At 50.0% G+C, this 12665-nt stretch overlaps 1 protein-coding gene across 2 annotated transcripts in view; it reads left to right on the top strand.

Moving 5' to 3' along the window:
- BCR (BCR activator of RhoGEF and GTPase) overlaps nt 1-12665 on the top strand; it is a 143036-nt gene that overhangs the window by 112511 nt on the left and 17860 nt on the right. For both annotated transcript variants that reach the window (XM_053589816.1, XM_053589817.1), the window contains one exon: nt 5167-5298. In XM_053589816.1, coding sequence (XP_053445791.1) covers nt 5167-5298 — 132 coding nt within the window. The remainder of the gene's footprint in view (nt 1-5166; nt 5299-12665) is intronic.

Genomic DNA, 12665 nt, shown 5'->3' with positions numbered 1-12665 from the left:
TCACAATCAGGCAAGAGAAGGTGATCAAGGGTATCCAAATAGGGTCAGAGGAGATCTCTTAGCTGATGATATGATCCTATACTTGGAAAATCCCAGGGACTCAACTTCAAAACTCTTAGAAGTGATCAAGGAATACAGCAGCATCTCAGGATACAAAATCAGTACTTACAAATCAGTAGCTTTTATATACGCCAACAATAGTCAAGCTGAAAATATAGTCAAGGACTCTATTCCTTTTACAGTAGTGCCAAAGAAGATGAAATATCTGGGAATTTACCTAACAAAGGATGTGAAAGATCTCTATAAAGAGAACTATGAAACTCTGAGAAAAGAAATAGCTGAAGATGTTAACAAATGGAAAAACATACCATGTTCATGGCTGGGAAGAATCAACATTGTTAAAATGTCCATACTACCCAAAACAGTCTACAGATTTAATGCACTCCCTATTAAAGCACCACTGTCATACTTTAAAGAACTTGAAAAAACAGTACATTTTATATGGAATCAGAAAAAACCTCGAATAGCAAATACATGATTCAGAAATAAGAACAAATCAGGAAGTACCACATTATCAGACTTCAGGCTATACTATAAATCTATAGTAATCAAAACAGCATGGTACTGGCACAAAAACAGACTGGTAGATTTATGGAACAGAATAGAGAACCAAGAGATGAACCCAGCTACTTATCGTCATTTGATCTTTGACAAGCCTATCAAAAATATTCAGTGGGGGAAAGACACCCTATTTAACAAATGGTGCTGGGTGAACTGGCTAGCGACCTGTAGAAGACTGAAACTGAACTCCCACCTTTCACCATTAACAAAAATTGATTCTTACTGGATAAAAGATTTAAACTTAAGACATGAAACTACAAAAATACTAGAAGAGAAAACACTTGAAGAAATTGACCTGGGAGAATATTTTATGAAGAGGGACCCCCCGGGCAATTGAAACAACACCAGAAGTACATTACTGGGATCTGATCAAAGTAAAAAGCTTTTGCACAGCCAAGAGCACAGTAAGTAAAGCAAACAGACAACCTTCAGAATGGGAGATTTTTGCCGGTTATGCTTCTGACAAAGGTCTAATAATTAGAATCCACAGAGAACTCAAACTAATCAATTGGGCAGCACCTGTGGCTCAGTGAGTAGGGCGCCAGCCCCATATGCCGAGGGTGGCGGGTTCAAACCCAGCCCCGGCCAAACTGCAACAAAAAAATAGCTGGGTGCTGTGGCGGGCCCCTGTAGTCCCAGCTACTTGGGAGGCTGAGGCAAGAGAATCGCTTAAGCCCAGGAGCTGGAGGTTGCTGTGAGCTGTGTGATGCCATGGCACTCTACCAAGGGGCATAAAGTGAGACTCTGTCTCTACAAAAAAAAAAAAGAAAAGAATAAATAACCCCATTTTGGGCGGCACCTGTGGTTCAGCGGGTAGGGCGCCGGTCCCATATGCCAGAGGTGGCGGGTTCAAACCCAGCCCCGGCCAAAAAAAAAAAAAAGAATAAATAACCCCATTTCTATGTGGGCAAGAGACTTGAACAGAAACTTCTCTGATGAAGACAGGTGCATGGCCTACAAACACATGAAAAAATGCTCTTCATCCTTAATCATCAGAGAAATGCAAATTAAAACCACTCTGAGATATCGTCTAACTCCAATAAGATTAGCCTACATCACAAAATCCCAAAACTACAGATGTTGGTGTGGATGTGGAGAGAAGGGAACACTTTTGCACTGCTGGTGGGAATACAAGCTAATATGACCTTTTTGGAAAGAAGTTTGGAGAACACTTAAGGAACTAAAAGTAGACCTACTGTTCGATCCTGCAATTCCTCTACTAGGTATATACTCAGATGATCAAAAATTATTTTACAACAAAGACACTTGCACCAGAATGTTTATTGCAGCCCAATTCATAATAGCCAAGACATGGAAACAGCCCAAGTGCCCATCATCCCAGGAATGGACTAACAGATTGTGGTATATGTACATCATGGAATACTATACAGCCATAAAAAAGATGGAGACTTCGCATCTTTTTTTTTTTTTTGGTTTTTGGCCGGGGCTGGGTCCGAACCCGCCACCTCCGGCATATGGGACCGGCACTCCACCCCTTGAGCCACAGGCGCCACCCAAGACTTCGCATCTTTTTTTTTTTTTTTTTTTTTGTGGTTTTTTTTTTTTTTTTGGCCGGGGCTGAGCTTGAACCCGCCACCTCCGGCATATGGGACCAGCGTCCTACCCCTTTGAGCCACAGGCGACTTCGCATCTTTTATGTTTACCCGGATGGAGCTGTAACATATTCTTCTTAGTAAAGTATCTCAAGAATGGAAAAAAAGTATCCAATGTACTCAGCCCTACTATGAAATCAATATATAATCACCTACCTACACATTCATATAAATGGCAAAACATAACTATAGTCCAGAAAGTAGAAGGGAAGAGGAGAGAGAGGGGAGGAGGGGGACATGGGAGGAGGGAGGGTATTTGGGGGACCTCACCTAATGTGCATGAGGCAACGGTACATTTCAAAACTATTAAGAAATGAGTACAATTGGGCGGCACCTGTGGCTCAAGGAGTAGGGCGCTGGTCCCATATGCCAGAGGTGGCGGGTTCAAACCTAGCCCTGGCCAAAAACCACAAAAAAAAAAAAAAAAGAAATGAGTACAATTGTGATGGATGTGTTACTTAGTTCACCTGTAAGCCAGTGGTTCCCAACCTTCCTAATTGCCTCGTTGTTACAAATGGAAAAAAGGGGTCGTGACCCACAGGCTGAGAACTGCTGATGTAAGCATTTCACATTGTATATCAAAGCAGTACACTGAACCCCATAAATGCATCAATGTACAAAATTATGATTTAATTAAAAAAAAAAAAAAAAAAAAGAGGGCCCTGACCCAGCAGAGGCATCAAGGGAGGGGTTCTAGGCTGTTTGCAGGAGGACATAACAGGAAGGCTGGAGGTAGGAAGGGTTTGGTAGCAGCAGGTCACCTGGCACTGCTATGGGGTGGGGACTGGCGTGTTTCCAGCACTAACCGCACACCCCACCCCATTCAGGTTCAGAAATAGCTGCAGCTTTTTCTCCTCTCACCCGTCCTCCCTTTTTCTACCAAGAACCTTTTTTGAGAGTTCACAGTATCAAAGTGAAGGAGCAGGTTGAGACCACGTGCCCTGAGCAGACAGCTTGCAAGTCCAGGGGAGCATTCTCCCCCTCCTGAATCAACCCTAAAGATCATCTTTTTTTTTTTTTTTTTTTTGCCTTTTTAAATAGAATTTATTTTTTGGGGCTTGGCGCTCGTAGCTCAGTGAGTAGGGCGCCAGCCACACACACACCAAGGCTGGTGGGTTCAAGCCCGGCCCAGGCCTACTAAACGATGATGACTGCAGGGCGGCGCCTGTGGCTCAGTCGGTAAGGCGCCGGCCCCATATGCCGAGGGTGGCGGGTTCAAACCCGACCCCGGCCAAACTGCAACCAAAAAATAGCCGGGCGTTGTGGTGGGCGCCTGTAGTCCCAGCTACTCGGGAGGCTGAGGCAAGAGAATCGCTTGGGCCCAGGAGTTGGAGGTTGCTGTGAGCTGTGTGAGGCCACGGCACTCTACCGAGGGCCGTAGAGTGAGACTCTGTCTCTACAAAAAAAAAAAAAAAAAAAAAAACAATGATGACTGCAACCAAAAAATAGCCGGGCGTTGTGGCCGGAGCCTGTAGTCCCAGGTGCTGGGGAGGCTGAGGCAAGAGAATCGCTTAAGCCCAAGAGTTAGAGGTTGCTGTGAACTGTGATGCCACAGCACTCTACCCAGGGTGACATAGTGAGACTCTGTCTCTAAAAAAAAGGATTTATATTTTTTAGATCAGTTTAGTGTTCACAGCAAACTTGAGCAGAAAGGACGGAGGGTTCACATTTACCCCTCCCCGACCCCTCTGTTGTCACCCCACACCACACTGGGACATTTGTTACCTTGACACGTCATTATCTCCCAGAGCTGACACTGCGGTTCATTCTTAGTGTTACATACACATCTTATGGGTTTTGATGTTTTGATAAATGAATAATGGTGTGTATCCACCATCGTAATATCTTATAGGTTAGTTTCACAGCCATAAACATGAACCCACATAGATACATCATGATTGCCTAGAATCCATTAGAGTATCTGTTTTGTTTTGTTTTTTTCTCGAGACAGAGTCTCACTATGTCACCCTTGGTAGAGTACCATGGCATCACAGCTCACAGCAACCTCAAACTCTAGGGCTCAAGGGATTCTCTTACCTCAGCTTCCCAAGTAGCTGGGACTACAGGTGCCCGACAATGCCCGGCTATTTTGTTTTAGAGACGGGGTCTCGGGGGGTGCCTGTGGCTCAAAGGATTAGGGCGCCCGCCCCATATGCGGGAGGTGGTGGGTTCAAACTCAACCCTGGCCAAAAAAGTTAGAGACGGGGTCTCGCTCTTGCTCAGGCTGGTCTCAAACCTGTGACTCAGAGCAGTCCACCCACCTTGGCCTCCCAGAGTCCTAGGATTATAGGTGGGAGCCACCACACCGGGCCAGAATATCTGCATTTAAACAAATTTTTTTTTCTTAAAGATGGGTCTTGCTCTGTCACCCAGGCTAGAGTGCAGTGGCATCATCATAGCTCACTGCAGCTTCAAACTCCTGGACTCAAGTGATTCTCCTGCCTCAGCCTCCACAGTGGGACTACAGAAACATGCCACCACACCTGGCTAATTTTTTTTTTTTTTCCAAGAGAAGGGGGGTCTCACTACATGGCCCAGGGCCACCACACCTGGCTAATTTTTTTTTTTAAGAGAACGGGGTCTCACTACATAGCCCAGGCTGCTCATGAATTCCTGAGCTCAAGTGGTGCTCCCACCTCAGCCTCCCAAAGTGCTGGGATGACAGGCTTGAGCCAACTTGCTTAGCCAAATATCTGCATTTTTAACAATCACCTCTGACGATGCAGGGGAGGTAGGAACCACCCTTTGAGATGCTAGGACAGTTCTGAGAGGCATTCGGGGCCTCAGCAGGGCTACAGCGGCACACACAGGGAAGGCCCCTTAGGGCCCAGGACTGAGTAAGGAGGGTCTGCCTGGGGCTGCTCCCCCTGTTTGTGGGGGAACCGCAGCTCTCTTGCCTTACACCCAACCTTCCTTCTTTCCTGGGGCACAGGAGTTCGAGATAGAGCTGGAAGGCTCACAGACCCTGAGGCTCCTGTGCTACGAGAAGTGCTACAACAAGACGAAGATGACCAAGGAGGACGGCGAGACCACAGACAGGCTCATGGGGAAGGGCCAGGTCCAGGTGAGGCTGCCCTCAGGGACACGGAGCTGGCCTGCTGCCTGGCTGGGTGGGCAGCTGGGACTCAAGACATCCACTGTGGGAGACTGGGCCGGTGCCTTCCCAAGTCCAGGCAGACTGCCTGTCTGTCTGTCTGCCTGTCCATCTATCTGTCTGTCTGTCTGCGACTTCCTATCCTATCCCCAGCTTGTTTCTCCAGCTGGGGCCTGGGTTCCTTCAGGGCCTCAGCAGAACCCAAAGCAGATGAGCTAGGTGGTGGTGTGGGTAGAAATTGGCCAGTCCTGGGCCACCTCTTCCTGCCCACTTGACCTCCGCTTCCTGGGGTCTAGCCCCAGTTTGTAGAGTGTATGGCTGTATCCCTGAACAGGGCATGCTCTTCTCCCAGGGTTGGTTCAGAGGCCCCCAGGTAGGCTGGAGAACGTATCCATAGGGACCAGCACGTGTCCCCTGGTTCTCAAGTAGAAGTGCTGAGGCCCTCAGTCCTCGGCGATTGTCCAGTCCTGGAGAGCTCAGCAGCGGGTAGCAGAAGGGCACACAGCTCCTCAGGTGACTGGGAAGGGCCCTGGGGTCATCCTTACAGGGAGTCTCATTAGACACAGCTAAGCAATGCCTACCCCTCCCAGGGCCTTCCATGGTCACCTGAGGTCTCCAGAGAGGGGTGGGTTTTGACTTTGAGGTGCCCATGAGAGCACAGGACTCACCAAGAAGCCCCACCTCCATCCCTAAAGGCCAGGAGTCCTCCTGTGGTGAAATACCGAGGAAGGGGAGGAAGAGGGTCATTTCCTTGAGTCATCTGTCATCTTTGCCAGGAGGGCCACATTCTCAGTGACACACTGCTGCCTGGTCTCCCCATGGGGAGCACGTGAGGGACCCCGTGGCTCAGGGCTGCCTGGGGTCCCACTGTCTGTACCTTTGAGACCAGGTCTAAAAGCAAAAATGCCCCTCAGTGCACACCTGAAGTCCCAGCTGCTCAGGGAGCTCAGGCAGGAGGATCCCTTGAGCTCAGGAGTTGGAGACCAGCCTGAACGAGCGATACCCCTCTACTAAAAACAGAAGTGCTAGCGGGGTGTTGGGTACCTGTAGTCCCAGCTTCTTGGGAGGCTGAAGCAAGAGGATCACTTGAGCCCAAGAAACTGAGGTTGCCATGAGCTATGATGGTGCCGGGGCACTACCAGGACAATAGAATAAGACTCCGTCTCAGAAAAAATAAAAAAGAAGAACCGCACGGCCCGAGCATGTTCCAGGTAGATGGGTTGCTCACTCTTCATGGAGGTCCTTGTGCTGGTCTCTTTTAGAAACTGAAGTACTTCAGCATCTGTCCAGTGACAGCCATAGTCTGGGTGACGGTCACAACTGGGCCCCTTTGGTGCATGTGCGTTCTCACTGGGTCCTTCTCACAGATCTCTGAGAGCTCATTTGACATTGAGGAGACCTTCCCTAACCTGCTCAAGGTGCCCGGGTGCCCAGGGAGGTGGAGGGAGCAGAGTGCAGAGCCGGTGGTGGGCACCTGTGGTGGGACTACAGGTGCCCACCACAAGGTGATCCCCTTCCCAGCTCCCAGCACAGGGCGTTCCTTACCCAAGCTCCTGCCCTGTGCACCTCCCTGCCCCCCAGGCTGGGTGTCCAGCTCCTTCACTCAGCTCATCAAACCAGTTGAAAGGATATTCCTATTCCACCAACTTTTTGTTTCCTTTTTTTTTAGAGACAGAGTCTTACTTTGTCACCCTCGGTAGAGTGCCGTGGCGTCACAGTTCACAGCAATCTCCAGCTCTTGGGCTTAGGCGATTCTCTTGCCTCAGCCTCCCGAGTAGCTGGGACTACAGGTGTCCGCCACAACACCTGGCTATTTTTTTGTTGCAGTTTGGCTGGGGCCGGGTTTGAACCTGCCACACTCCGTGTATGGGGTGGCGCCCTACTCACCGAGCCAGAGGTGCCACCCTATTCCACCAATCTTCAACCACTGGAATCCTAGGAGCCGCTGGGTTTGAACTGTGGCCTCTGACTCTTAGCCCCAGCTGACTGTGGAAGTCTTAATGGAAAAGAGAAAAGAAATGATTTTCCTCTTCTCCTTTTATCATCTCAAGCACTCTAAAATCCTTTGCCATTGCCACAGTGCTACTGGATAAACAAATGTTGTTTATTTGTTTTTTTTTGTGGATTTTTTTCTTTTTTCTTTTTTTTTTAATTTTTTTTTATTATTTTTAATTTCAGCTTGCTCGTTCATTCTTCTTCGTTTGAAGTACTCTTTTTTGTTGTTCATTTTCTTCTTCCTCTGGCGATGCTCTGTCCCGCTGTTTTTGATGTTAGTAGAGACGGGGTCTTACTCTGGCTTACTGCTGTTCATACTGGTCTCGAACCTCTGAGCTCAGGCAGTCCACCCGCCTCGGTCTCCCACAGCGCTAGAACTACAGGCGTGAGCCACCACGCCTGGCCTTTCTTTTTTCTTCAGACAGACTCTGTTGCCCTGGGTAGAGTGCTGTGGCATCTTAGCTCACAGCAACCTCAAACTCCTGGACTTAAGCAATCCTCTTGCCTCAGCCTCCCAACTAGCTGGGACGACAGGCGCCCACCACAACACCCTACTAATTTTTCTATTTTAGGAGAGATGGGATCTTGCTCTTGCTCAGGCTAATCTTGAACTTGTGAGCTCAGGGCTACCTCAGCCTCCCAGAGTGCTAGGATTATAGATGTGAACAACCATGCCTAGCAAGTTTCATTTCTTTTTTTTTTTTTTGAGACAGAGCCTCAAGCTGTCGCCCTGGGTAGAGTGCCGTGGCGTCACAGGTCACAGCAACCTCCAACTCCTGGGCTCAGGTGATTCTCCTGCCTCGGCCTCCCAAGTAGCTGGGACCACAGGTGCCTGCCACAACGCCTGGCTATTTTTTGGTTGCAGCCGTCATTGTTGTTTGGCGGGCCCGGGCTGGATGCGAACCTGCCAGCTCAGGTGTATGTGGCTGGCGCCTTAGCTGCTTGAGCCACAGGCACCAAGCCTTTTTTCTTTTTTATTTTTAATGTTCACAAGCCATGCTTTACTCTTGGGCACTCTGGGTGTGCCGGCTGAGTGTCCTGCTGTATCCTGAGGGGGAGGAGGGCAGCAAGTATCAAAGGAAAACCAGAGCAGAAGGTAAAAACAGATTTTTTTTTTTTTTTTTTTGAGACAAGAGTCTTAAGCTGTCACCCTGAGTTGAATGCCATGGCATCACAGCTCACAGCAACCTCAAATTCCCGGGCTCAAGCAATTCTCCTGCCTCCCAAGTAGCTAGGACTACAGGTGCCGGCCACAACACCTGGCTATTTTTTTGTTGCAGTTGTCATTGTTGTTTTAGCTGGCCTGGGCCAGGTTCGAACTGGCCAGCTTCAGTGTATGTAGCCAGCGCCCTAGCCACTGAGCTATGGGTGTCACCCATAAAAACAGATTTTATTGGAGATTACTGCTATAGGGGAAAAGAGACCTCAGTGTGGACCTGGGCCCCATTCCGAGAACCGTGTGGACAGGTAGGGATATACATAGCCAAGGAGCAGGGTGGGGGTGGTGGATGAGAGATGACAGAGGAAGCCTCAGGGGTGTGGGCAGTTCGGGCCCAGCTGAAGGCCCTTGATTGGCCCCTCCGGCCCCTCCACACTCCACATGACCTGGGCAAGTCACTGCCCCGCTATACTTGTTCCCTCACCTGTGAGGTGGGGTGAAGCTGCAGTCAGGGACCTAGGCTGTGTTCACTCCTATCATCATTATTATTATTATTATTATTATTTGTCATGGTTATTAGTGAGGAGAGAAGAGAAGGTGTGATCCTGCCCCACCCCTGCTCACTGTCCCAGTGGGAGAGGTGAGTGGGAACCCAGCCCCAGTCTGCACTAAATAGGAAGTAATCTGCACTGGGTGGAGAGCGTCCGTGACTCGTGCCAAGAAGGGGCAGCTGGCCTGGCCCCTGGAGCCCCAGGATCCTGGCGGGGCATGGGGGCTTGTTTGTGAGATCCCAGGAGGAAGTCAGAGGAGGGGCACCCTGCAACCCCAGCCTGGCCTGTGTCTCCTGAAAATTGGAGTTTACCCAGGAAAGGGTGTGCATGCCTCACTGCGGCCCAGCCTTTCTGAGCCCAGGCTTTTCCCGGTAGCATTCAGTGTCTTCTGTGCTGCACCACGTGGGGAGGGGATGCTGGCTCTCTGTATCCTGCTGCTCGGGGCCCTGCCCACCTCATGTACCTCAACTTGGCTGTCCCTGTAGGGGAGGTGCAGCACCCTGGGGTGTCACGGGGCAGGAAAACATCCAGACCCAGCCAGGAGGGTCTGCTCCCAGGGGAGGGGCCGGGGGTGGCAATTGAGTCTCTTAACAAAGCTGCCCAGACACCTGTCTGTAGGCAAGAGGATTTTCTGGGGTGGAGGCCTTGGCTCAGTCTGGTTTTCAGTCTCCTGCATGGTGCTGATGAACGCTGGGTCCAGGAGTCTTAGATTTCAGCTTGGACTCTTCAAGTGAGCATCTTGGATGAGTTGTTGGTTCCCCACTTACCTTCCTTTTATTTCTTTTCTTTTCTTTTTTTGAAGCAGAGTATTGCTCTGTTGCCCTAGCTAGAATATAGTTGTGTCATGATAGCTCACAGAAACCTCTTAACTCCTGAGCTCCAGGGATCCTCCTGCCTCAGCTGCCCAAGTCATAGGGACTACAGATACATACTACCATGAATGGCTGAGTTTTCTATTTTTAGTAGAGACAGGATGTCACTCTTGCTCAGGCTGGCCTCAAACTCCTGAACTCAGGTGATCCACCTACCTTGGCCTCCCAGAGTGCTAGAATGACAGGTGTGAGCCACTGTATCTGGCCTCTAATTCCTTTTTTGCATGATGGAGGCTCTGTAAGGGTCAGGGGTTCCCCTCCCAGAACCTGGGATGGGTGAGTTGATCTGTTGAGAGCCAGGAGCCAGAAAGGCAGAGGATGGATACATAGTAGGGACACAGCCGTGGGGGTGCTGCTGTCCAGGGAGGAGTCACCACTGGTACGCATCTGAGCCCTCACATGTGGACAGATGCGGAGGACTTAGGTGAGGCCTTTCTGAGCCAGCCCTGAGCCTCAGTGAGCCATCTGAGCAAGTAAGGCCAGTGCAGTCCATCCTCAGACACCAAGATCCCCTGTGCCACCCCAGTGATGGAGGACTTCTTTTGTGCCATGTCCTGGGGACCCCAAGAATAAGAAAGATCTCTGTTTCTAGGCTTCATGATCCAGAGTAGGGAGATGAGAAAGTTAGGACCCTGCAGAGGTGCTGAGAACCCGGCCAGCCACGCCTCAGGGCCTGCCAGTGGCTTTGATGGCACATTTATTTGGAGGGTGAAGTCAGGGGGCAGAGGAGGGAACACCAAGTCTGCCTTCAGTGAGGGACTTTTTTAACTGAAAACATTAACATCCTGTGCTTCAAGACCAGCCAGGAGCACAGGAGTCATGGAAATGTGCAGGCACGGTGTGGCTGGAGGGCTGGCCAGAGCAGTTCCATCTGCAGCCTGGCCAGCTGCACCTGGGACAGGGACAGGGACCTGAATGCCCCCTGTCCCTGGTGCAGCTGGCCAAGTACATCCTGGGGAATCAGAGCCCTTGCAGCTGGTAGGGACTTCTTTCTTCAGTCATTTCCTTCTCTCTTCTCCATTTGTGAATTTTCTAGATGGCTAAGTCTCCTTAGCCCTGTTTCTTCTCCTCAGGGTAACCCTATGTCCCTGAGCCTTGCCCTCTCCCATTCCTCCTGGGTGCGCCGTTTCTCCTGACCTGTGTGTTGTGGGTCTCGCTGGGCTCGCGGCCAAGTTCCCACAGGAGCATCAGGGGTGATTTTTGTTCTTGTCCTTAATGTTTTACCTGAGCCTTGGGGGTTTGGGCCCTGGGCCTCTGTTGTGAACGTAGCTGTGTATAACGCTGGTGGCCAGGCTGGCAAGGCAGGGTTTCCCAGACCTCTCTGCTGGCCCCTTTCATGGAAATCTGACCAGATATAAGCCTATGGGTCTGACAGGGCCCCTCCTGGGGGAGCCCTGCAGCCGCTGTTCACCCACACAGAAGCCCTGCAGCCGCTCTCCACCCCGTGCCCCAAGGTAAGGTCCACCCAGGGGAAGCCCTTCAGCCACTCTCCACCCACTTGTGGGACTGTCCCTCTTGGGCCACCTGTGCTGTAGCAGTTATGCCCCCAAAGCTTGCTAAAGTGCTGGCAAGAGCCCTGTGAAGCCAGAGGCAACGCCCAGATGAGTGGGCACACCCAGGTGCCTCGACAGTGCCAGCCTCAGACTGGGAAGAACCCAGATGCCCACCAGCTGCTGACTGGATCCAACCAAGGTGGTAGATCCCTACCGTGAAATATCACTCAGCCTCAGAAAGGAAGAGTACTCTGATACAACAGTGCAATGTGAAATACGCCAGTCGCAAAAGACAAATTCTATATGAGTCCATTCGTAGTGACAGAAAGTAGATTAGCAATGACCAGTGGCTGAGCATAGGGGTCATGGAGGGTCATTGTTTAATGGGTCTAGGGTATCAGTTTAAGGATGATGAAAACATTCTGAAGATGAACGGTGGTGATGGTTGCACAGTGCTTAATGCCCTTGAACTGCACTCATGGTAAAATTTTTATGTGTATTTTTCTGCAACTTTTTAAAATACTAAAGAAAATAAAACTGCGCACTTGCACACACACCTGTGAAAGTCACAACCACCAGAGGGCGCACTCTGTCCCATCTGGGGTCCCCCAACACCCCAGCCACTCTTAGAATACCCCCACCTTCCTCTATAAGAGGACAGGTGCCTGGCTCGGAGCAGTTCCCAATGCATGTGATTCATGCTTGCTTTGTACAAAATATATTTTTCTATGTGTATTAAATAACTTACAGACGCATGTCTTCTTTTTTTTTTTTTTTTTTTTTTAAAGAGACAGGGTCTCGCTCTGTTGCCCAGGCTAGAGGGCAGTGGTGCCATCATAGCTCACACCAGCCTCCCACGCCTGGGCTCAAATGATCCTCCTGACTCCGCCTCCCAAATAGCTGGGATTACAGGTATATGCCACAACACCTGGCTAATTCTTAAAAATTTCTGGTAGAGCCGGGCATGGTGGCTCATGCCTGTAATCCTAGCACTCTGGGAGGATCAGGCAGGTGGATCGCTTGAGCTCAGGAGTTCAAGACCAGCCTAAGCAAGAGTGTGAGCCCATCTCTACTAAAAATAGAAAAAGTAGCCAGGCGTTTTGGTGGGCACCTGTAGTCCTAGCTACTCCAGAGGCTGAGACAAGAGGATGACTTGAACCCAAGAGTTTGAAATTGCTATGAGCTGTGACTCCGTGGCACTCTAGCTTGGGCAACAGAGCGAGACTCTGTCTCAAAAAAAAAAAAAAAAACTTTTTCTTTTTTTGCA

Source organism: Nycticebus coucang, chromosome 4, assembly GCF_027406575.1.
Source record: "Nycticebus coucang isolate mNycCou1 chromosome 4, mNycCou1.pri, whole genome shotgun sequence".
Lineage (NCBI taxonomy): Eukaryota > Metazoa > Chordata > Mammalia > Primates > Lorisidae > Nycticebus > Nycticebus coucang.
Note: the sequence above shows the minus strand (reverse complement) of the source record. Positions and strands in the feature narration are given on the sequence as shown.